The sequence below is a fragment of the Bactrocera tryoni genome, chromosome 4, assembly GCF_016617805.1.
Source record: "Bactrocera tryoni isolate S06 chromosome 4, CSIRO_BtryS06_freeze2, whole genome shotgun sequence".
NCBI classification, from domain to species: Eukaryota; Metazoa; Arthropoda; class Insecta; order Diptera; family Tephritidae; genus Bactrocera; species Bactrocera tryoni.
Genome location: NC_052502.1, coordinates 43,769,799 through 43,797,384, shown reverse-complemented (window position 1 = coordinate 43,797,384; position 27,586 = coordinate 43,769,799). Strand labels below are relative to the sequence as shown.

The 27,586-nt window shown below is 32.4% G+C and overlaps 1 protein-coding gene across 1 annotated transcript in view; it reads left to right on the top strand.

The window, feature by feature from the left end:
- LOC120774567 (disintegrin and metalloproteinase domain-containing protein unc-71) overlaps nt 1–27,586 on the top strand; it is a 526,730-nt gene that overhangs the window by 486,837 nt on the left and 12,307 nt on the right. Inside the window, exons 23-25 of the mRNA XM_040104301.1 lie at nt 11,241–11,340; nt 25,037–25,198; nt 25,263–25,324. Coding sequence (XP_039960235.1) covers nt 11,241–11,340; nt 25,037–25,198; nt 25,263–25,324 — 324 coding nt within the window. The remainder of the gene's footprint in view (nt 1–11,240; nt 11,341–25,036; nt 25,199–25,262; nt 25,325–27,586) is intronic.

The window sequence follows — 27,586 nt, the reverse complement described above, 5'->3', positions numbered from 1 at the left end:
ATTCAAGCTAATTTCAATCTATTAAATATCATGGTTTTGCGGAAAGCATTGCATGTAGTCAATACACAAGCAATCCTTAGCTTTAAACAGCCATAAATTTGTAAAATCACTCACATTAAGGGTATTTTAATTATTTATAATACTCAAAGAAGCATTTATAGATTAAGTGGTTTTAAAGCAAATAAAGTTTAAATTAAACTGTAAAGTAGTAATTAATACATTTTAACCTTTGAACTTTCTTCATACAAAATTTCACTGCTTTGATATTGAAACCTTTTACTCCCACTCAAAACCGGTTGTGTTATGACAATGGTAATCATATAACAGCATTGCCAAGCACCAATTTAACATAAAATTTAAACAAAAATTAAATTTAAAAATCTTATACAATGGCACGGCCAAATTTTAGTAATTAGTAGTCATGTAATTTAGAAGAAAGAGCGGTATTTTCACTGTTCTGAAATTGTGGAAAAATGCAGCTGCCCTTCCACAGCACAGTTTCAGTTACATTATAAATAATACAAAAACTAATATTTCAACTACTGAAATAGCTTAAAATATATAATTCTTTTCTACTATGTAATGAATTTTTAAGTTTACGAACGTTCTTCAAATTTATTCTTAGCTGCGAATGAACGCAGTGTTGTGTTTTACTAAGTGGTCTCGAATTTACAAACTTTTAATTTTACTTTAATACGTTTTATACACAAAAATGGCAAACGTGCATAATTAACTCCTAAACATATGCTTTACAAAATGTTTAAATCCTAAATGTATGCTTCTAAGTTGGAAAAAAATTCAAAATTTGCTAAATTGAAATTTTTACGAAATTTGCTATAAACTATTTGACTTGTATAACTGGCATTGAACGAATTGGAAATGTTCCTTCCTTCCGTACAACATTTTACAGGCCCTTCAGATCAAAATAGGATCAGCACATTAACCATGGTCATCATATTAACCGTTATCGTGAAATGCGTCTTCATTAGTTTCGCAACTCTGGCGGTTTGCTACAGGTAGAGTACCAAGCAAAATCAAATCGAAACAACAACAAATTAACAAGGACAGAAATTCTAACGAAACATGGAAAAACTTAAAGAATATATATATCTACAGAGTAAACAGCAACAAAGCAAGGAATGAGACTGAAATGAATTTGCACTTTTAACTAAATATTTTTAACCAAATTTTCGCAGTTTGAGTGAAACTCTCTTCAAGTTAAACATTTTAGGAAACTTACGCGTTTAAAGCTTTGCTGCGCTCACCTTGCTCGCTTTGTTGCTGTTTACCTTACTCTACAAATTGTTCACTATTCAGCAATCAATAATATTGAAAATATACTATTGGTACCGGAAATCTGTTAAACATTTATAAAATAACAATTTCAGTTTTCGTTTTATTTTTCAAATACAAAAATTTCGAATTTTTTTCCAAATATTTCGATCTAAACCCTTTCAGTTAACGAAATTCTTTTCTTTTTTGTCATGAATATGATATAATTTTTTTTTCAACTTTCCAAAAAAGTTTTGGCGCAAAATTCTCGAATTCTTGGGTTTTGAAAAATTTAATTACATTATATTTTACAAGAAAAGTGACGAAGCACTTCACGACGGACAATAAGCAGCACGAAACAAAAAATAACTAACGATATTTCGGATAACGGAAATCAAAAACACAGACACAGAAACAGAAACATACAACACTTGAAAAACAATCAAACTGTATGAAATTCACTCAACACAAAATCAAAATTGAATTAAATGGTTGCTTGGTTTTCTGTCCTCGGTCTCATTTACGTATAAATGTGTGTGTTGCTCTGGTGCTCCTTATGCCATCAAAAAAATACATATATATATATATCTATTAAAATAACGAACTACAACAACAAGTAGGGCAATCATGCTTCCATGTTACTTGAACTAATACCTAAACACACATTTATATAGCATTTATGTAACTAAATGTTTTTAGCATATGTATATGTTTAATAACTGTATTTCATGAACCTCTCTGTGGTGTGTGTCTGCAATATTTTAGTTTTTTATACAGTGTTGCATAATAAGCATTATTCTATGTAATTGTGTGCGTAATTCTCTTTTTCTGTTTTATTTTCTAATATATATAATATATTGCATACATATGGCAACACTGTGCTTACATGTACAGGCATACACAAGTCATTTGTAAACTTCCATTTTCACTTGTACTATGTGTGTAACTGATATGTTTGTGTGTATTTCGGTGTTTGTTTTCTTCAACCATTGCCACAAAATCTCATGAGATATTCGTGCATTGAAATTCAGCAAAAAATATTTTCATATATACATATATCAGACAACAACAGCGAGCTATAACATCAAAATCTTTTTATTTGCACATATGTTTCAGTCACTATGTCATTATCATTTCTTTAGAGTAAAGTTTTTTAAGGGGCTACATGAGTTTCATCGTTTAAAAAACAGCCTTTTTTCAACAATTTTTTTCTCACATAAAAAATTAAATATTATTAAATTTTTTTATTGTTACAAACATACACTATTAACAAAGAAAATCTGAATTTTTTGAATAAAAATAATAAAATACCCAACGATTACCCTCCTCCCGCCCAACCGACGCGAGGGGCGCAATCCGCGAACGAGCGGAATTAGCCGAGTCATAAAAGGCAAGAGAGTTTTAAGCGTTGCGATCTTAAGCTGCTCAGCTACAGAAACAAAAATTTCAACAGCCGAAATTAAGAATTAGATTAAAGTTTATAATTATTAAATGTTACTTGTTAAGAGTAGATAAAATAATTTTTTTAATGGTAAAGAGTGAGTCTGTTAGATCAAATGTGCTGGAATGAAAATTGAAATCATGACATATACGGCGGAATGGTTCGTTTAACTCAAAATTTGTTCTAGAAAATTTTAAAAGTAAGTAAGGGTACTGCCTGGTAGGGCGAGCGGGAACGTTAAAATTAATATCAGATAAGAGAGATGGGCTACAGACTGACCCATTCATGAGTTTTACAAGAAATATTATACCAAGCATCTCCCTACGACTAGCGAGTGTCGGGAGATTTATAAGTTTTAAACGGTTAATGTAAGGGGGAAGATTTAAACTGGAATCCCAATGCAAATGATTTAAGGCAAAAAGTAAAAAATGTTTTTGAACGGACTCTAACTTATCCGAATGGACTTGGTAACTAGGGTTCCAAACCACAGAAGCATACTCCAATATAGGCCTCACCAGAGATGTAAAAAGAATTTTTGTGGTAAGCGGATTACGCCTAAGAGCGCCTTTAGCTTTAAAAACCGTGGAAGATACGTGAAGATTAAAATTGAGTTTGGGGTCCATAGTTACTCCCAGATCAACAAAACTCCTTACAGGCTTATAATATTTATTTTAGTTAAAACTTTAACTTAGAACTTGGACGAAGGAAAAATATAACTGAAAATTGGATTTTTGGCTGACAGTTTTACAATAAAATTAAAATTGCAGTGAACATTTAGCGACATTTTTTTTTCAAACAGCTGTAATCAAAAAAATTCTTCGTCCAAGTTTTTAAGAATTGTATGTCATAGACCTGTGTCATGAAGATTGATTGTGTAGTTCTCAAGTAACCGGCTTAAAAGCACAGTTTCGGGAAAATCGCATTTAAAAATGGCACACTTGCCTCGCTAGCATAAGTTCTCAAGGCTGTATCTCCGAAACTATTACTCGGATCAACTTGGAAATTTAGGACAATATTAGAGGTATTGAAGAATTTAATAAGAAAATACATTCGATTGAAAGTTTTTGAAACTGGTAAACCCATGTAACCCCTTAATTTTTGCGGACCAGAATATGTTCTTCGAAAATCATTAAACAAATAGCCGTTGCAGACAGTTGCTATATTAAGTCAATTAACATAAACTGTTATCACTCAATTGAGCAGTTAAGCAAACTTGAGCAATATAGTTCCATATTGCTCTCAATTTACCATATTGCTGAGAAATTTAATATTTGTGAAACTAATTAGGCAATAATTCGCAATGAATTGAGTTAAAAATCTTATTGCGTGAGAGAAACGTAACATCATTAAAAAACTAAAATATTTTCTTGAAAATATTAATTGACTAATAATAAATAATTGACTCCTCTACTATACGAGGATTTTGCTTTGCGAATGGCAACTGGAGCCAGTATAATTGAAAGCGCACATAGCAACTCTGAGTTATTTTTTGGAAACAAGAAAATAAAAATAAGAAAGTACAATATTTTCCATAAAATTTATTAATACCATACAATTCCAAAACTTGGAAAATACCGCAGGCAAATAATATTGAGGAGTTGTCTGATCTTGAGAACTGATCTTGTGCTGTTTACCATAATAAGGAATGTTGTGATAGATAATAAAAAGCTAATGGCGATTGGCGCCTCGATTGCCTGTGATTGGTATCTGATAGCCATTCATATTGTAAATTTTTGGCAAAAATAAAATTTTAAATAATTATTATCTTTATTGTTTAAAACTGTGGAGGGTTGAAACATATTTTTAATGGGCCAATAAATAAAATGCTTTAATTTGTATACTATTTTCATTTCGTTTACTTTCCAGAAATATAATTTCATTACTTTTTGAAAATTCTCTGTAATAATAATTTAAACTAATTTGAGTAGTACGTTTGAACACAATTTATATACAACTTAATTGCTTTAGCTAATTGACTAGTGTGGTTTTTGATATTTTATATGTATATCAAATAGGATTCTAGTGATAGATACTAATTTAGAAATCAATAAATCCCATTTATTTTCAATTTACTTATAATTTGACTATGGCATATTCAGTATTTTTGTTTTAATTTACCAAGAGTGTAATGCAAAAATATTACAGATTTATATTTTAGATCTTTTACATGTATAATTTTGCCAAAGAAGTCAAAACAACTGCTGTTGCTTGGTTACAATGAAATTTCAATACTAATTGAGTAAGTTAGAGCACCAACTATAATGGCTCAATTTACATATGCCTTAATAGCCTCAGCTAATTACATGTATAAACAAGGAAATATATGCATTAAGGCAACAATCTGCTAATTGACTACATTAGTCGGTAGAAACAGCTAAAAAATGAGGTAGAAAACTTGAAACAGTGCTTCAAAATTGCAAACAAATATATACTCGTACAGGCATCTATTTAAATTTTCAAACAAATTTATTTTTAATTAACACATTTCATGAATTAATTTCAAAAAAAAGTTATTGCTGTATTACTCAGAGCATATAACAGTGCAGTTAGATAGTTTTATCACAAATACCAAATAGACTACATATAATATAACGAACTCAAAGAGAGTTCAAATTTTCACTTAGTAAAAACATGCTATACACAAATACGGTTCTGTCGTTGACGTTTACAAATTTAGTTCATTAAAAATTAAAATAAAAATAAAATGCCTCAGCCGCAGCATGGTTTCCTGTCAAAATTTCGCTTTTAATTACTTTCAACAGCCAATGGTCAGTGTGCTTTTGAATGGCAGTTTCCAATTTTCATTCGATTAATATTTATTGATATTTTTGGCAAACAGTTATATATGTACATGCATACATACATACATAAATTTGCTAATAGAGAATTTGCGCTTTGCTGATGCAATTTTTAGCATTTTGCCAATATTCATCGCAATTTAAGCTTTCCATTTTGTGTACATCAATGACGTGCATTTTAGCTTTGATTTTATGTTATCAATTTATTTGATCACATTTCATAGTCACGCGCCACACGCCACATGCCACACGCTCGTTATACAACACCAGCAAACGGCAAATCAACTTCATCAGTTAAGTTGTTTATTTTTTATTTCTATGTAACTGATGATTTGCTATTTCAGTTTTATTTTCATAATTCACTTTGCAAACTAACACTACGTGCTCTCAAAAATAACGCCAGTTGATGAATAGATATGCTTTTGGTTTTTATTTTTATTGCTTTCAAGCTCAAATTCTCTACAATAAGTGAAATTAATGGCAAGCACTGTATTTGTGATGATGTGGAGCTTAAAAATATATTTCTATGTGTTATATAAACATATATGAATATATATGACAGGTGACCAGTATAATCTAATCTGACCTATGTATATTCACACAGATTATTGCATTCAAATATGGTGAATACATATATTTGCTTTTAAAACTGCATTTTTAGGAAACAAAGAAAAAAGATTTTCTTAATAGCTTCATAGCTTTGTTCACTTAGGTTATTTATTTTTAGTGCTGAGTATTTGTAATGTCCTAACATTTACATAAACAAAAACCTTGACTTTAATGAAAACAACTTCTAAATAAATAAACACCTTAAGAGGGTTTTTTTTAATTACTAGATTTCAAAAAAGTGAGAATATTTCTGTATATGTAAATAGTCAAATATTTTTCAAAGAGGCTGTTCCTATATATTCCCTGTTCTCACTATTTTTTTATAAATACTACATACGAGTATAATACAGATATATGTCGTACGCTCTAAGCTTGCTTAGCAGCCCTATTGAGGAAGACTACCTAATTATAGTTGCCCATATACTTGCGTTGAATACAATAATACATTTTTGCTTTACGGATTACGGATAGCTATTGAAGCCAGTTTAAGGTTAAACATTTTTTGTAAAATCAATGTTGGTATTACTTGTGTAAAATAGTGTACAATTTTTTCGTAAAATCCAACATCTAACCTCGCAAACTACTGTAATCAACATTTCTTGAACTAATGTCTAACTTTGACATTTCTGTCAACTATGAAATGATTGATAGCAATCGGTAATATACGTAAAATGGTGACTGCTGGCACTGTTGCCTGCGGTAGGTAGTCGGTATCCAAACATAACGTAACTTTTGGTATACTGTCATCAAACAGCAACTATACTCGCCTTGGTCCGAGTTCAGCACCATTTTGTGGGTTTGAGTCTAGACTAGCAACAAAAATAAGCGCCTTATATATACAGGGTAGTTGTTAAGGAAAATGAATTGTTTTTTTTTTATTCAATGTGATTATGTTCTTACTTCTCCATAACAACACTCAAATAGCATCCATGACTCCCTTTGCAGAAACAATTCAATAAACCCAATTTTCGTGTACTTTTCTTTTAAATCAAGTCGTAGGGCTGCTATATATATTTCTGGCCTAATAATGAAAATAGGAATATTTATCGACGAAAATGGTTTTAATATTTTTCAAAATATTCTCCGTCAAGATTTACACACTTTTGCATGCGCTCAAACCAATTTTCGCTCCGATTGAGACACCTCCAAAACATAGTTTTTGAATGCTTCAACAGCGTCTTCTGGCGACGGAAATCGTTGACCACGCTTTATTTTCTTGATGTGTGGGAATAAAAAGAAGTCATTAGGTGCCAAGTCAGGGCTGTACGGCGGATGACCCATCAATTCGACGTTTTGGCCGGTCAAAAAGGCGCTGGTTTGAGCCGATGTGTGAGAGCTCGCATTGTCATGGTGCACAATGATTCGCCTTCTCTTGTTCGTTTTTCGAATTTCGCCGAAGACTTCAGGCAAACAAGTGGTGGTATACCACTCAGAATTGACCGTCCTACGTTGCTCAAGCGGAACAATCGCCACATGACCAGTTTTGCCGAAGAAACAGCCGACCTTTTGCTTCGAAGTGCTTCTTCCACGAACAACTTTCGTTGGATTTGGCACGTCTTGGAAGACACACACGGTCGATTGCTGTTTTGTTTCGGGCTCATACGCATAGATCCATGATTCGTCACCTGTGATGATCTTATAAACGTCTTTGGAAGCACCGCGATCGTATTTTTTCAGCATTTCTTTACACCAATCCACACGAGCCTTTTTTGGAGCGATTGTCAAATTGTGCGGGGTTCAACGAGAACAAACCTTTTTTACGGCCAGGTGTTCATGCAATATCGAATGTATGCTGGTGGGAGAAATGCATAGGCATGCCTCTATCTGAAGGTATGTTACATGACGGTCTTGCATTATCAGTTCACGTACGGACATCGATGTTTTCTGGCACAACGGCTGTTTTTGAACGACCTTCACGGAATTCGTCTTTAGAGCGAGCGTCGGCCACGATTGAATTCGTTGTACCAGTTTTCACAGTGCTATAGGATGGTGCTTCATAGCCATACAAAGATTTTAGTTCATCGATGCACTCTTGTCGTGATAATCCACGTCGAAAGTTGTGAAAAATGATCGCACGAAAATGTTCACGAGTTAATTCCGATTAAATGACAAAACGTTCTGAGTGATGTTTTGCTAAAAAATGTCAAACTTTCCAATGGAAATGTCAGATTGCACCTGGCAACACTTAGTGTTGCCTAGGCCAGAAATATACATAGCAGCCCGTAGCACGTTCAATATTGACTTCTAAAGTTTGAAGAGAGTCAAAATTTCAAATAACCCTACAAGAAAAATTCTAATGGTGTTAAATCACAACTACTTGAAGGCCATTCAATGTCACAATTTCTTGAAATCTCCAAAGCTTTTCTCGCAACAATTCCCGTCTTGTTGTAACCAGCTGTTGTCAAGATCAACTTCTTCCAACTGCGGTCATAAAAAGTTGGTTATCATCTATCTATACCGCTCTCCATTGATTGTAACGGATTCACCAGTTTAACTTCGAAAGAAGTACGGACAGATGATTCCACCAGACTAAAAACTGCACCAAACTGTCAATTTAGGTGAATGTAATGGTTGTTTATGAATAATTTGTGTAATTTCTGTGCTCCAGAATGGACAGTTTTATTTAACTGCTGGAGCACTCAGATACAAGTGAGCCTCATCGGTGAAGATGATTTTCTTAAAAAAATCATTATTGTTTTCAAGTTGTTCACAGGCAAAATCAGCAATTTACGTTTACGGTGGTCCAACAGCTACAGCTCTAGAGGCAGAGCAATTTTAAATGGACGCAACCCGATTTTTTTTTTCAAAACTCGCCATAAATTATAAATTTTTGAGAACGTTTTTTTATCGACAAAAAATGACTATTTACTTTTTTTAATTTTAATTTTTTGCACAATTTCTTCACAAATGTGAGTTTTTGCTTAAAATAGCTCGCTGTCGCCCGTTGTCTTATAATATTTTATTATTTTTTTCGAGCAACTAGTTTTTATTAAGTAATTTTTATATCTAAGCTTGACTAATTATGCTTAAAGAAATATTTATTTTTGAAGCAAAGGAATTTAGCAAATAAAAATTGGTATTAAATCGTATTTTTTGAAGCTGAAAAAATTACGAAATCAAAGCTATTTTCAAATTAAGTAAATTTGCACTAAATAAACACATAAAACAGCACACTGTACCACTGTACATCACACTCACAACTGTATGTATGTATCATCTGATCACCGCATCTTAAGAACTCTGTGTGATGTGACCACATGTGTCTTAATGTATTGATCCTATGTCACGTGTAATTGTTCCTTATACATAATTGTGTATATTTGTGTATAATTCGTATGGTGAAGAAATCAAAAAAAAAATGAAAACTTTTGTACAAGTTGTATGTACATAACGAAGCATAAATTACATGCTTTCTTATTTACTAACTGATATGAATATTTTTATATATGTGTATGTATATAGTTATTTCTTTTCTTTACTACAACTTTCACTATTTGTTTTGTATTTATATAATATTAAATGCAGTCAAATAATTACATAACTTGTGCAGAATACGAAAGCAGTTGGAAAACAAATTTTCAGAATATATTTTGCGCAGGAAAGCAGTTAAATGCTGACTATAAAGCCATTACAGCTAAAAAGCACGATTTTACAAAGGATTAGCATTATTTAAAATATAAATTGCACGAAGCTGAACGATATATACATAACACATGCCATATATGTGCATGTATATATGTGTGTATGAATTCTTTATGCGACAGACGTTAGCACAATGCCGAATTCACCGCAATTGTCATGCCAGTAACACATCTGTCAAGTTTTTGGATGCAAGCCAGCTAAATTTTAAGAATCAGCCAGCAAAGAAGTCATGTGAAAGACACTTCATGTACGTGCCGAGCATAACAACTGCGTAGACTGGCGAAGTTTTTGCTCCAAAGCGTAGTAAAATAAAATAATAAAATAAAGACAACGCCAATGTAAACACCCAAGCGCTCCAAATCATTACTGCTCACACTTGCATACGAGTGGGGAGTGTTGCTATCACACATATATACTACACTATAAACATACATATGTATATGGCCGTTTCGTACTACTTTTTCACTTTTGCCGCTTTTTCGAACCCGCCTCACTCATTGCTCCTTGCCAAATAAAATCAAATCACATCACAATGCGTGTATTAGTGGATTACCATTGTCATAGTAGTTGAGGTTGCTGGTGGTGTTGTTGGTGTTGCATTTATACTTGATTAATATTGCAGCCAGCAACCACAAACAACCGGCACAGCAGCCGAGAACGCTTCAATCAAACTGAAGTGCTCGTACTTATTTATTGCCCACACAAGTTGCTACATCCAAAATATATAAGAGTTTTATTGCCACTGTAGTACATAGACACCTGCGTAAACAAAACCAAAGTAATGCTAGCAAAGAAGTCGCGTTAACTTCACGCTCATTATACTCGCTGCCTGGAAACTTGTTTCCTTGGCGAAGTAAAACGAAAATTATTTAATACATATGCCTTTCTCCTGTATTTAAGCCAAACAATCTTATAATATATGTATATCCCTACTATATTGACTTATGCCAATCAAATGAAATTCTAAACTTTATTTTTATACAAATTGCGCGTCACAAATACAACGTCAACTGCACCACAAACTACAACAACCAACGCCTAAATAACGTCCACAACGCTTGCGGAACAACAACAACAATAACAATGTGTATACGACGCCCAACCTTGTGTGCTATATTTTTTTTGGTTCTTGTGTTACTAAACTGAAATACTGAAAACTTTTTCAATGAATGTACTCTACACACATATACATATGAACATTATATATAACAAATATTTTCTTAAACGCCTACAAACAAAACTACATATACCGCTTCCCTGCTCCTACCAAAAACAAAAAATTAAAAAAATAAAAAATCAATATCAATTATTTTATATACTTCTACACAACCCACTACCCGCCCCACCCACCTTAAAAAAATATATATATAATATTACACAACAACAACTTAAAAAAAAATGATACAAAACAAACAAAAAATCATCTTACTTGCCACCAAATAACAACTAAAACAATAACAACGTTCACACTCGTATAGAGAACTACCACGGCTCAAATACAGTATTCCTGGTCGGTGTACTAATGTCAGTTGTTGGGTTCGTTTTTGTTACTTTCACCTTGATGGCACTGTGCTACAGGTCAGTTGTAGTACATAGAAACTTCTCCCTGTGTCTGAGGTTAGTTGAAAAGAAGTAATGAAAAACTTAAATCAAGAAAAACAAATACAAAAATACCAAACGCAAAAAACAGTTACCTATTCTGGAAAAAACTAATTTCAAAATTTATTAAAACCAAATTTTATTTGAAAACAAATTAAAAAAAACAGTAAAAATCAACTGCCAGCAAGCGTTTCGCTACACTGAAATGCTTTGAATCAGTTAATTCTAATTTTATTTTTTTCTATGACACTATTTAAAAATATTTATGCAATGTTTTTTTTTAACTAATATTTATCATAATTATTTCTTATAAAAAATATTTTTTATGTTCATGTTTTATTATTGTTACTTGTACTTTTTTATTACAGAAAAATATTTATTTATGGAAATTTACTTATCTTTAAAATATTATTAAATTAAATTTATTTAATTTTTATGAAATCTTTTTTTAACTAATGGTTAAAAATATATTTTATCATGATATATTTTATTATTATTACTTATATCTTTTCTAAAACAAAATTTTTTTATTTACGGAAACATTTCGTTGTTGTTTTAAAAATAAGTAAATTTCCGTAAATAAAAAAATTTTGTTTTAGAAAAGATTTAAGTAATAATAATAAAATATTTCATGATAAATAACAACAACGAAATGTTGTTTTAAAAATAAGTAAATTTCCGTTAATAAAAAAATTTTGTTTTAGAAAAGATATAAGTAATAATAATAAAATATTTCATGATAAAATATATGTTTTTTAATTTTATTTAATTTAATTTTAATTTTTATTTTTTGTGTGTTTTTATTTATAAAATAAAATTATTTATTTTCAAAATTTTATTTATTTAAAAGAAGATTACTAAACTAAAATTATTTTTATAAAAAAATAAAAATTATATTTTATTTATATAATTATAATTTATATTTATAAAAATATGAAGATAATATATTTAACAATTAAAGCTTTATATTCAAAATAAATTGATAAAAATTAAAAAATTAATTTTTAATAATTGAAAGGCTTATCAAAATCAATTGATAAATAATTTAAAAATATAAATATTTAATTTTTAATGCTAAGTTTTTTAATTTTTAACTTCTAAAAATAAGATTTATAAATTTTTAAAATTCTTAATTTTAAAAATAAATGTTTTAAATTTTTAGTTTTTAAGAACAAAATTTTATTTTTTTTTTTTGAAATTAGTTTTTGTGGTTTTATTTTTAGTTCTTTTATTAATATTTTATATTATATTTTTTCCTGCAAAAAATTTTTTTAAAAAATTTATTTATATTATAAAGAATATTTATTCATAAAAATTTACTTACGTGTGCTCTTCCGATCTTATTACCTAAAAAGTTTATAAAATAAAATTAATATTTTTTTACATGTTTTTAGTAATGAAAAATTAAGCAAAAAATTTTTAAATTTTCAATTTTTAAGAGTAAAATTTAAAATTGTTTTTTGTTTTTAATATTTCTTAAAATTTTTTTTCGTAGTTTTATTTTTAGTTCTTTTATTAATCTTTTTCATACAAAAAATATTTTTTATCGAACAGTTTTATTATCTTATAAAATATTTTTTATTTATAACAATGTATTTTCATTTAAATTTTTTTATCGGAAAGTTTATATAAAAATATTAATTAATTTAATAATTCTTTATTTCTTAAATAGTATATATTTTTCGTGCATAAATATTTTTTTAAATATTTATTTTTAATAGTTTTACGATTTGCAAGTTTCTTTTATTGAATTTTATTTCGGTATTTGGTTGTGTTGGTTGCTTTGAACAAATTTTTGTATATATGTACCTAATTTTACTAACATTATTACTTTGTTTACTAAATCGCATTAACAATTAACACAACACATGTACATACAAGACACAATAAAAATTTACTTTCTTGTAAAAGTAAAATGCAAGCACTGCTACTAACCAGAGACAGACAATTAAACTTAAAAATTAAAAACATAGATACTCACAGAAAAAGGAGGAAAGCACTTTTATTACTAACTACCAAAAAGCTTAATTGACCAAGACAAAGTGAAAAAAATTTAGGTTTCTTATCTTGCTGAGATATGTGTTACTTTGTAAATATAGTTTAATGTTTTATGGGTTAACACCTAGTTAGACTTGTAGAATGTTGACTCTATTCGTCGAGAGCAGGCTTTTCTAGACTTGAAACAATTACATACCTCACTGTTTTCTTACATTCTCGCCTATCCAATTAGTCAAATATAAGATTTATACTAATTTAATTTGCTAAGTGAAATCAACGAAAATCCGTTTTATTTGCCACACATAAAAAGACATAGAGACTCGTGGCATCATAGGATCATGAATGCTTCAGCAAACCACTCTGTGAAAGTCTGTCACTGAAAACTAAAGAGTTGAAAAATTACCTATGTGTATTACATTTGATGATTTATATCTCTCTATCTCTCTTTCTCTATTCCAACTTATTTATTCAGCAGCTAACTTCAAGCCCTAACGCACTCCCAAAATTTAAAATTTCATTTACTCGATTTCTTTTGATCGTTGTCATATTGCCTTGTTGTGGTAGAAATCGCAAATTGATGCAAGTGAATTAATCCAAATTTTAAATAACTTTCGCGATTTCGAATGCTTCTAAATCGGATTCTATAAACAGAAGAAGAACATACATGCAACATTGATATTTGCACCTGTGCAAAGTAATTTAAGCTCAAGAGTTCTAGAGCTCTATTATATTTGTTATTATCAACCCTCTCTACTGACTTTTGCCCAAATCATATAGTGGAGAAACGGGTGTTGTACACATAACTTCTTTTTATGAACTCCAAATTGTAGAACTTCTGGTTTATTGATTTCAGAGCAGAAGTTAATAGCAGCTATATTCAGATAACAGAGCATGTATTTTTCATAGATCTATAAATGTGTAAAAGTACATCTACGCCACAAGTCAGACTTTCGCCGGAACCTACTTATACACTATTCATGAGTCTTTAAAAATCTTCAAAAAGCTCTGCGGCAGCGTTCAGTATGATGGGACCAGAACCATGCATTGCAGTAGATTCCACACTATAACAGAACTGCTCCGCACAGAGAAAAGAGTGGGAGAGAATAACATTGTCCGCAGGTATGCGCCATGTCAACCTACTTCTGGGAGGGTTTAAGGAAATGATCAACCTCCCCCGGTACAAATTCCGCCTCCTTCCGCCTCTACAGGGCACTACAGACTCAGGAAGCACTTGTCCAACATAGGCTAGTCTCTTGCGTAAACTGCCGGTTCTGTGGCATGGAACAGGAAACTCCAGAACACCAGATTCTGGAATGCCCAGCAATTTGCAGAAGCAGGCTCAAGGCCCTAGATTCCATCTACGTGAACAAGGATTACATCACCTCAGTCGAGCATAGCAGGCTCCTAGAATTATTTCGGATGGTGGAACTTGGTGACCATATGTGATATATGGGAGGGCACAATAGACCATAGATCGCAGTGCAAAGCCTCAATTTTACTATCCAGCTACCTATTTGAAATTTGAGATACTCTCGAAATATCTTTAGTTGAATGCAGAGGACTTTTGGCCTTAAAAAGGCCTTTTGCTTTACCATGTGACAGTACATATAGACATTTCGGGAGAGATAGAAGGAGTAAGACAACATGAAGATCAGTGCCACAAACCTCACCCAAGCATAATAAGAATCACTGAATTTCTTCTTAAAAGCTGAAACAATATATTTTCTTTTTGGTTCTCTCTACAACAATTACAAAAAATGTGCGAGGAACTTTACCAAAACACATATCTCTTGAGCAAAATCAGCAACTAGACACAAAACTATCAAAAAGTCGGCACTTTAAGGTCAATAACGATTTTTTTAATGAATAGAAATTACAAAAAAAAAAACAACAAACACTTAAAGAACTCATATAGGTGCATACATACGAACTAAAGCAGGACTCATTTACATCATTCAAGCTTTTTCAATCCACTCTCCAACATTTTGTTTTACTTTCTTCTACTTTAGTTGTAGTTTCAATTCCAAAATGCAGTTGATAAGCTTTTCCTCTTTGAAAAAAAAAAACAAAAAAAAACATAAACGTCTTCTAATTACTTTCTTATCTAAATGTAAATAGTGTTGTGAAGCAATAATCAAAAAAAGAAACAAAGTTTTGCTTGATTTTTGTATATTTGTAAGTTTCTCTAAGCCTTTATTTCACTTTCTAAATAATTCAAACAATTTCTTCTGTGTATGTAAATACATAAATGTGCTGTATTTAAGAAAACGTTGTCAAATGTACGTTTCAGTTAATTATTTGTGTGCAAATTTCAATTTCAATATTTCTAAATTTTTTGGTTTTCGAGTAACTCAAAGATCTATGCGGAAGCGCGTTTTTTTCAATTTTACAAAGAATTTGATTGAAGAGGGTAGTACTATTGTCACAAATCAAAGATTAGCTAACGAAAAACGCGTTTAGTTTTAAGCTAAAACATTTTCAAAAGTAGTAATGATTATCCTAAAATTATTTCCAGTTACTTTTTTGAGCTTTCCTAAACTTGTTTTCTTTATTTGATTTGTTTGAAATTAAATTCTCTTATTTTCTGTATAAAACCTGGACTAGAAAATCAAAAAAAAAATATTAAAAAACATTGTAGCGCCTCAAAAATCCCGTAGTTGTGTAAAAAAATTTCAAATGCGAATATTGAAATTTTGTATGAGTTTTTGAACCCCCAAAAATTCGCTACCCAAAATCGCCAAAGCGCCTTCAATTCAATGCAACATTTTCGTTAACTCAGCGTACTGACATTACAACAATGCAAGTGGGTTTCATTTCAACAAAAATTCAGCGCCTTATACGAGTAATAATACATATAACTACCTATACATACATATACATATATGTATTTAAGCAAAAAATTACAAAAGTAAAAATAAGACTGACTTTTTTCTGCAAATGCAGTTTTATAATTTCATTTTTTTTTTAATAAATAATTTATTATTTTTATTTTTAATAAGAAATCTTCCATTTTATTTTGTTATGGTTTGTAATCTACTACAAAACATAATCACGCAGAAACAATAACAACAAAAGCAAACCGAAATGTTCAAACGTGAAATGTGACTTAAAGAATTTTTCATTACTACTTTTTGGTGCCGCCTTTCAACGGCCGCACGCTAGTAAATAATTTAATATAAAACAAAAACTAAGTAATTTACAAGAAATATATATGTACAAATATACTATATACAAGAAATAGTTGCAGTTGTCAGTCAGCTGTTGCAAGCACGTGTTACTTTCCATAACCAACTAACTACTACTACAATTACTATTTAATGAGCTACAACAAATACAAATATTTATAACAATAGCAACTAGCAACTAGCAATAGCTGTAGGTGTCCTAGCGTTAAACGCTTACATGCATACAAACATTCATGAACGACTAAATAAATACAGCAGCATTTAGTTGTAGTGATTTAGTGGAGAAAGCTGAATATTTAGTAGGTCTATAAAAGCATATATACTTTAGTATATACTTAAATAGAAATAGTGGTTTAGGGTTATTACTATTTTGTAGCCAATAACGGTATTGGACCTAAGCACACAGGTTTGTACAAGCACATGCAGTTCAATCTAGGGATTTTCGGCAAAGAAATTAGTTAAAAAGCGGTTAATTAGCCAGATTATTGGAAGCAATGATACTTGTATAATTGTGAAATAAAGGTGAAATTATATTCGTACAATTCTATATACAATTAAACAAAGTTATGAAAATCTCTAGAGTGGCAAAGTTTGCTACAAGGAAGTATTTCTGAAGTATTTCTCTTCCATTAATTTGATTAATATGCGATTTTATTATTTACTTTAATGTCTGAATTGTATATACATATATATCTATAGCAATACTACTACGAGAAAAAATAGTAAGACTTTGACCAGGAGCTAAATCAGGCGCATAAGGTGGCTGCCGCACGATATTGGTTGATAGTTTGGCGAAAAACTCGCAAAGAATCAATGCCAAGAGTTGTCGGCCCATACTTCTGGTATTTTTTTACTAACAGCTTCGCGTAAATAACGCATAACACTCAAATAGTATACCTTGTCGACAGTTTGTCCGGTCGGAAAGAGTTCCGACTCCACCACACCTCGATAATTGAAGAAAACTATCAACATAACCTTGATAATCGACTTGCCTTGACGTTTTTTCCACTTCTACTCCCGTTTGTTACGATATTCGGCCGATTGATCGTCTGTTTCCGGGTCGTAAGCATAAAGCTATGACTCATCGCCAGAAATAATATGTTTCCTGATACTCTGATAATCGGAAAGCACTATTTCACAGACGTTAACGCAACGCTGTTTTTCGAAAATCATACGTGACTGTGGAACCAATCGTGCTTTCACTTTTCTTATTCCCAAATGGTTTTTCAAAATGATTTTCACTGATCCTTCCGATATTCCAACTATGACAGTAAGATTTCTGACTGTTAACCGTCGATTCTTAAACACCAATTCCTTTATTTTATTGATGTGTTGATCATCAGTTGGTGTATGTGGTTCGTCGTCAATCATAGATACCTCTTCATGACAAACAAATATCACTGAGGCCTTTTCCAACATTCTGAACGTTTCGGCACCAGAAATTTCATCTTGCACACATAATTTAATGGAACTTCTTTGTTAAATAATTTCACTCACCGTAAAAATCGCCGAATGCACTTTATGTTTAGATTATTTTGATGTGACATTTGACACATTCTTTAATTAGAGAATCTTACTTTTGCCACAGTAGTACATAGATAACTAGTCAAGGAATCAAAAAAATTGCAAAACAAATTGCCTCAACAGTGTATAATTCGTAATAACTCAAGCCATCTTATCGGAAAATTTAAAGTCGTGCTAGATCCGCACCATCTAGTTATTCGATTTTCTTTTAGGTTTTTTAACCGTAACCGTTAGATGGCTAATACAGATAGATCAAACGTGGACTGTTATATGTAGTCCCTTGTGAATCCATAGAGATGAAGAACTCAGAAAGCCAGTTCGGTTTAAGCCTTGAAACCAGCTATCTAATACTCGTAGTAGAACACCAGAGGATACGGGAACAGCGACCCGCTCCCATTCTACTGATAGCGGTTCTAGGGTGCCTTTTCTGGCTAGCTCATCAGTCACCGATTCCGCTGTGACCTGGCACACGTACAGTTTTAACACAAAGAGAATCGATGCTATTGATGACGAAGATAGGCACTGATTACATAGAATAACTTTGTTAAAAAGGTTTAACATTAAATATAAGCGGATAAGCTCATTGATTTCTTGAAATAGCATTACTTACTTTTCTGGTAGAACAAATCATTAAAAATAGCTCAAACGTTTGCTTCGATGGCTTCGTTTTGGTAAGAATTATGTAATGTTTCGGGAACCCTTAAACATCCAGTTATTTTAGCCTTCTCCACACAACTTCTCAAGTCTAGATGTTTTCACCATCAAGAATGAAAGTAAAACTCAACTTTCTGGCTGAGATTTCAGTCCAAAGTTTCGGTGATATTTTCACATTGCCGTTTGTGAATATTTTTGCGAGCTGTGCGCCACCTGTCGGCCACCACAATACACACTTCGAAACGTGTTTGACTGGCTTAACATCAGCTGTTTTTGGACAAACATAGAGAGAGCCTTGATAAGCGTGGCATACATTCGCCTTTGATATAAGTTAGGACTTGGTACAAGTAGGGTTAATAAATGTTTAAGTCCGTTGGCTAAACCTAATACAAGGACCAAGCAACGTGTACTTTCAGTATAGTATTTAAAGAAAAGCTTTTATAGTAGTATATTTTCAAACGCTTTAAAGGGCATTTTGATTCAATACTAGACCTTTTCAGCTATTTTACTCTACGTCAAAGCGAAATTTGTTTTACATACGATTGAAAAATCATATAACTATACTTATTTGACGCATTTCTAATCTCTATAATAATTATAGAAAAAAAAATAGTTATAAACATAATTTTAAAAAAATTAATAAACGGTATAAAGAAATTTCAAGTTCTTCGAAATACTTCCTTGTTAAAGTTAGTAGAATTTCGTAGATTTACAACAGAACTCGTGCGAACCGTTTCGTGTGAGGTCGGTAAGTACACCGCCTGCGTCCAAGGACAGTAGAAATTGAAGTTCTAAGTATGTGATTTGTTTAATATTTTAATACTTTTTTTTTTGTTTTTGTATGTTGCAACTGTGTTTCGTTTTGCAAGCGAGACGCATATGTTTGCAAGTGTCTCAGTTACCATAGTTATTCGTGTTTAGTTGGACCGGGGAGCTATTAAGTCTAATAAGCTGTTAAAATTCAAACAAGTTTTTCCAAGCAGTCAGACAAAATCAATATTAGTGTTTCGAATTTTTGTAATTTTTTTTTGTTTTTGTGTTTTTTTTTGCAATTGGTTTACAGCACGTTTTGTATAGAACTTGAGTTGCTGCTATGTGTGTGTATATATGTAAATAATGTATAATACTTTATTAAGTGTAGTGTATTTATCTCGATGTCTACAACAACAACCACACAGCACACAAGAAAAAATTTAGAAATTAAAAAAAAAAATCAGAGAATTGGGAGAGCAAAAGCAGAAGAAGCTTAAATGCAAAACAATAAAACACGCAAAAGCAGACACAAGACAGAAAGCACACACACACGCACTTAGACATTTGACAAGCAGTTAAACACCCACTTACGAGAAATAAAGCTTAAAAACAACAACAATATAATTGAAACGTTTCATTGTGCCGGCAAAGAGATGAAGGGAGTGCATGCCTGGAGCCTTGCTGGTTGGCTTATAATGCCAAGTCAGTTTTAAGGCAACAATTCGTCATGCAAAAATAGCTGGAAAACCATATTTTTTTATTGGTGTTGTAAAAATGTCTCATTGAGAGTTTAAGCAAGGCTTCAGCGTGGCTTCACAAATCTCCGCTCGCAAAAATTAAAGAAATTGAAATTTAAAACAATATTTAAATATTGCACAAAAAGTTGAGAGCATTGAAAGATTTACTAAAAAAAAAATAATAAATACAATAGACTGTCGTTTTGAGTTATGGTGGTGCTTTCTACTGAGCAAATAGAATATAGTAGCGTAATGTGCTGCCGCATTACTAACAGAACATCGTACAAGATGTACAAATAAATGTGTTGTTGCCACAACCTGCTGCGCTTGACACCTTTGTTTGTATATCGATGTATGAACATTTTCCCGCTCCCAAAAAAAAAATACAAAACCACAAAAAAGTTTTTTTTAATGAAAAAACACAAAAAAAACTTAAAAAAAGCAAACACAATCACAACTACTAATACACATGCAAACACACTAAATGCTACAATGGCAAACATATACATATATAATACACTATGAATTAAAATAACGTACACCGCTTTGTAAAACCACCACCTGCCCCCCTTAAACATATACCAACCATCCTGTAAATGACCAAACAACCGTTAAACTAATCAACAACCGTCTTACCCAATCCAATCTAACTACTTCACAACTTCAACACAACCAACTACAACAACAACAACTAACAACGTTTGTAACTTACAAAAAAATCAAACGACAACAACAAATACAACCAACCAACCAACTAACCGACTTGATAAACTCGCAATTTGCAATGTGAACTGCAAAATGAAAACCAAAAAATGCTTTAAAAAATATACATTTACCACTAACTGTGTGATAACAATGACAATAATAACGTTTACAATGAAAATTGTCATAATGTGTATTTGCCTTGAATTGCGTACAAAAATTCTCAAAAAAAAAAATATTTTATGCCAATATCTATTTGCAATTGCATAACAATAATGATAATAAAAAAATAACAATAACATTTAACAACCACAAATATGCACATGAAAATCCACAAAAAAATAATCGTTCATTTCACTTGCCAATACCGTTAATCGCTATAATGGAAAAAATATTTTCATCTTTACCAGGTATAAAAAAAAGTTTGATTTTAGCCTTTGCCTTAGATCATTACATTAAATAAGAAAAAAATTGTTTTTTCATTTAACATTTAACATTGTCAGCATTTTTTTAACGCGCATGTAAGAGATTTTTATTGTTCTTGCATTTGTTTGTTATAGAAGCCAACGATTTGGCAAATTCATTGCAAATATATTGCTCATTAATTCATGAGAAAAGAAAGAACGTTAATCTCGGTGGCACACAAGCTATAATATCCTTCACAGATACCATAGAATCCTTACACAATTTTGTTTTTTGTGTCTGACAGTTTGTATTGCAGCTATATGTTATGGTGATCTGACCTTAACAGCTTCTTCTGGGACTCTGCCGCTGTCTTGTTCAATAATCAAATCCAAATTAGTTAATATATGGTCCGTCACTGGCGGTGCCGGTACATGACCAACGTCTTAGAGAGAAAAGAATGTATGCGAAATTTCCAATCGATATCTCAAAAACTGAGATGTCTAAATCGGCTTAGCTCGTGTATATGTAATTTCTACATTTTTCCTGGGTGCTACAAACTTTGTAACAGTTATTAAAGCCTGTTCCGGTTATAAGTACATACCCTCTTCTTCTTTATTGGCGTAGATATCGCTTACGCGGTTATAGCCGAGTTGACAAAAGCGCGCCAGTTATTTCTTCTTTTCGCTTATTGGCGCCAAATCGAGATACCTAAAGCAGCCAGATCCTTCTCCACCTGATCTCCCCAACGGAGTAAAGGTCCCTCTATTCCAACGCTGGGTACTAAATCGAAAACCTTCAAAGCTTGAGTGTTTTCACCCATTCGGACGAGATGACCTAGCCAGCGTAGCCGCTGTCTCTTAATTCGTTGAACTATGTCAATGTCCTCATATATCTCGCACAGCTCATTGTTCCATCGAATGCGGTCATCAGATGTTGTCATCATGCTTCTGCACCATTGAGCAGTACGGGATGATAACTGATTTGTAGAATTTGGACGAAAGAGGACTTAATTTCTCTATTGCCTACTCAGTCCGAAGTAGCACTTGTTGGCAAGAGTTATTCTGCATTGGATTTCGAAGCTGATATTGTAGTTGATGTTAATACTGGTTCCAAGATAGACGAAGTTATCTACGACTTCAAAGTTATGACTGTCAACAGTTACATAGGAGTCAAGTCGCGAATGCGACGACTGTTTGTTAGGTGACAGAAGATATTTTCTCTTGCCTTCGTTCACTATCTTCACTTCTTTGTTCAACTTGGAGAAAGCAGAACTAACGGTGCGCTTGTTGAAGCCATAAAAGCAGCTCCTTTTCGTGCTGTCAAAGGCAGCTTTGAAATCGACGAAGAGGTGGTGTGTGACGATTCTCTTTTCACGGGTCTTTTCCAAAATTTGCCGCATGGTGAATATCTGGCCAGTTGTTGAGTTTTCAGATCTAAAACCACACTTCTTCTTAATCTTAATCTTTCACACAATACGTTCGATAGAACCTTATATGGGATGTTTAGGACACTTATGCCACGGCAGTTGGCGCAGATTGGGGAGTCTCCCTTTTTGTGGATTGGGCAGAGCATACTTAAATTCCAATTGTCGGCCAGACTTTCGTCCGACCATATCCTACAAAGAAGCTGATGCTTGCTGCTAATCAGTTCTTCGCCATCCTGCTTGAAAAGCTATTCTGGTAATCCGTCGATCCCCGCTGTTTTGTTGTTCTTTAGACGGGTAATAGCTATTCGAACTTCTTCATGGTTGGGTAATGGAACGTCCGCTCCATCGACATCGATTGGAAATTGGGATCACCATCTCCTGGTGTTATTCTTTCACTGTTACACTTTCACCATTCAGCCGGCTGGAGAAGTGTTTCCTCCATAATTTTAGTATGCTCTGGGCAGGAGTCTAACCTTCCTTCTGTTTGTTGACGTGCGTTTTTTGCTGCACCACAGAGGCGGGTGCATATCTTGCCTGCCACAAGATAGTTGTCCGAGTCAAGGTTAGGGTCTCGGAGCGTAACACTGGAGACATGTTTCCCGCCTATCACAGCACGATCGATTTGGTTGGTGGTTTTTCTTTTCCAAAGAAAGCCAAGTAGCTTTAGTAGCTCATTTTATCTCGCCTTCAAAGGGATGTTTTTGGCTACCCAGAGGATACTTCCTCTAAGACCGTAAGTCATGACCTGCTTGAGCTATATGTAAAAGACTTGTTTCTGGCCACTCCCAAGTGAATGGCGCTCAGAGAACTTTCCTCACTTGCGTGAACTTCTACACATGCCTCCGTCCTCCAACCATGAATCCTTACAACCAAGTAAGAAGCAGAGATCGTGGAATTTATCAAAGTGAAAGAAGAGACGTCGAACTAAATTTACTTCTATGCTACTCTACAAGTACACTCACTGGTTGAATTAACTTTTTAGTAGAATTAACTTTTTAGTAAAAAGAAGACAACTGTTTTCAAAATGATGCAAAATAAAAATCTCTTACACTGTAGACTTCGAAAATGAAATTGATCAAATTTAGTAAAAGTTATAAATAAAATTGGTAAAAAAATTTTCAAACATAACGGTAATATTAACAACGCTTTACGTTTTTTTCTACATATTTTATAAAAATATTTTCACTAGAAATTTGAAAATTCTTATGCAATTGGTTGTAGAATAAAAAAAAAATATTGTATGCAAAATTTCAAAATATGGAATTGGTTTAAAAAACCGAAATTTTCAAACGTAATAGAAAAAACTAGTGACAGCTTAGCGCAGTTGCAAAATAATTTCGGTTTTAGTTTTTTAGTGTTTGCAAAATTTCGTTTATTATTTAGTTTGTCTTGGCTTTTAGTCTTCAATTATGTCAGATTGTGCAACAATTTTATTTTCATTTTCATTTGTTGTATGTATTAATGCCGTTATTTATTAAACTACTAACAAGCGCACATTTTATGATTTCTCAAGAAGAACCACACAATTCAGCAATCTTATGTGCAAACTATTACTTAGCATACATAACTATTAGTACATATTTACACACACACACACACGTAACTATATACACACATACTTACCTACTTGCTTACATACATACATACTATTGACTGGGTTGAAACACAATATGCTGATGAATGATCGATTTTAATCAAGCTCACGTTTTTTTATTGTTGTTCAAATTTTTCATACAACCACAAACCAAAAATAAAACGTACATATCTACCTACTACGTACATATGTTTACCACTCGACCAAAATCCGAAAACTATTAATTTGCAAATTAAATCAACTATCATCGCATCACCAACAAAACCAATCAATCAATCAAACCAAAAAAAATATATATATATATTTTTATATAAATTTACATAACCAAATATATTATGACATTAATATTTGCGAAAAACCAATCAAAATCAAACCATAAACAAATAAAAATTATCAAAAATTAACAAACAAAAAAAACACCACAAATCTGAAATGCAAACCGCAAAAAACGACTTTTATGCAAATTTCTAAACATAAATATAAAATTAAATTATTTAAAACTCAAAATGCATGCTCATGCATAATTAAAAAATAACTGAAAAATAATAATATTCAAAATGAAATGAAATTTAAAAAATGAAATAAATGGTTCAATGGATGTGAATGTGGCTGCTTGATGGATGGCAACATGATGACACCAATAACCACAACAACGTTGGGAACTTGTGTGATGACCCGTTACACGCCGGCAACACAGACGCAAAACCACTACACTCAAGTACGATCCGCCATATTCGAAAAAGCCCATCGCCAAGGGCTATGCCAGCGCCGCAGCCACTGCCGCAAATCATCACTCGGTCGAGGAGGTTTCACTGGACGGTTCCAGCAAATTGGTCTACGCCAATCAGGCCGGCTTCAGGTGCGACACAAAAGCTCCCTCCAAAAAAAGGAGATTTTTTAAATTTAATTTTTACAAATTTCAGGGATAAAAGCATACATGGTCGCCGTTATACCGCCGGCGGCGAGGACGATCAGGCCCATTCTGGTAGGTACCTTGTTTGCCTTTTTGCCACACACACACACAATCAATTGTACACTTGTCTAAATTGCATTCGTTACTAAACTCGCATATTCTATAACTACTAACAACAACAAACTTTATACACCCACAAATATATATATATATGAGTACACACACAACAATGCCACTTGTTGACGTTCCACCTAATTGTGCTCAGCCCTGATTAGTGTTGTTAGTTGCAATAAAAAATCATAAAAAATTAATCAAATATTTAAAAAAATACAATTACAAATACAAATAATACCGTTAATTAAATGAGTGCTGTACTCGTATTTATTGCATACATACCTACTAATATATAGTACAAGTACATATGCTGTAACTTCTACATACCAACTTACATACTCAAATATACCACATAACTAACAATTAGTTAGTGCTTGCCGTGCCGTTATAAATAAATATTACAATTACAATTACAATACAGTTACGTCGCATTCAATGTTTTTGTCAGTTTCGATTTAGTACTTACTAAACTTTAGTCTAGTCTAGTCTGTTAATTGTGATTAAATGCGCTTCAAATTTCTGCTTACAGTTTTGTTTTTTAATGCAACATAATTGAAATTCACTTCAAATACTTGTTTCTCAGTAATACGGTAATTGCGTGGCGTTGTAATGGCAGCGAACGCCTTGAGCGTGGACTTTATGCAACAAATGTGTACTAACTTGACTTATGGTGGGATATGCCATTCGAAATCGGTGCCTCAATCCAATCCTGTGGGAGCTATATTTCATTTTCGAATGAATTTCGACCAGCCGTACTTCAGAGTTGAAGAGATCGACGCCATTATTCATTCGGAAGTGAGGCATAGAACTGCACGAATATTATTTTGTTTTATTTACATACGTTGAAATATAATTTTTTATTATGAAGATCAAGGAGTGGTGGTATTGTACAAGATTATAAGAAAGGAGTAATACCCTCTAGCAATCAAGCGAGACCAATAATTATTTAGTACCCAACTAATGTATAGTTGTCGATCTTCTAGCCACAACAACTGAAGCAATATGTCGACTGTTTAAACGGGTCCTTTTAAACTGCACACACAAAGCGGTTTGATAAAAAAAATTTTTTAGTTGGATTGCTGCAACCTTTTTTTATGTTCTTGTGAAGTTTAAACTTCATATTTAAAGTAATTTATGTTCAAAAGATGTTTCTTTCCGAAGCGAGAAATTTGCCTGGCGTTTTCATATATTTCCATATGATCAATGGACTCATGGCGCGTTCTTCGGATCAGATTATGCATTTATGAAAACAGATGTGTCACAAAGAACGTAACGGCGCACTCAGAGCCCTTTCAACAAGTAGTATTGATATGTTTCGTACCCAAAACATTAACCAAGATGTGTTGAGTGGATCCATAAGATATTTTGAAAATATCTGTTATCTCTCTGATCTCCCACTTCCTTTCAACGGGTAGTATTGACACGCTTCATACCCAAAACATTAACCAAAACTTTAACCAAGACTTTAAACAAAACTTTAACCAAAACTTTAACCAAAACTTTAACCAAAACTGTAACCAAAACTTTAACCAAAACTTTAACCAAGACTTTAACAAAAACTTTAACCAAGACTTTAACCAAAACTTTAACCAAAACTTTTACCAAAACATTAACCAAAACTTTAACCAAAACTCTAACCAAAACTTTAACCAAAACTTTAACCAAAACTTTAACCAAAACTGCAACCAAAACTGTAACCAAAACATTAACCAAAACTTTAACCAAAATGTATTGAGTTGATCCTTAAGATATGTTGAGCTCCTTTGTTATCTCTCTGATGACAACCCAACGATTTTAAGGCACTGTTTATTTAACTTGTTTGTTATATTCATTAACAGAGACACGACTGGAAAGTAGACTTCAAAAAACCTCTCTGCAAATACTTAAGGATTCGATTTCGATGCACAATGCACCAAAAATGGTACTAGCTACTCAGCAACTTAGGCTTATCCAAACTTAGTAAGGTTATAAATAACTAATACTTGTGCTATGATTAGATACATTTCATTTTCAAGACAACAAAATTAGACGAAAAGTGACTGATCTTAGACATCTCTTGCGCCGCGTTGGCAAATATATTCGACAAATATATATTAATCCGCTGCCGATGAACCATTTTGGTCAAATCTTGCCTAAGTGTTATACAATTGCTTACTGTACCTCATAGACATTGCAGTAGATAAAATTTTGCAAGGATAAAATTTCAGGCGTATGCAAATT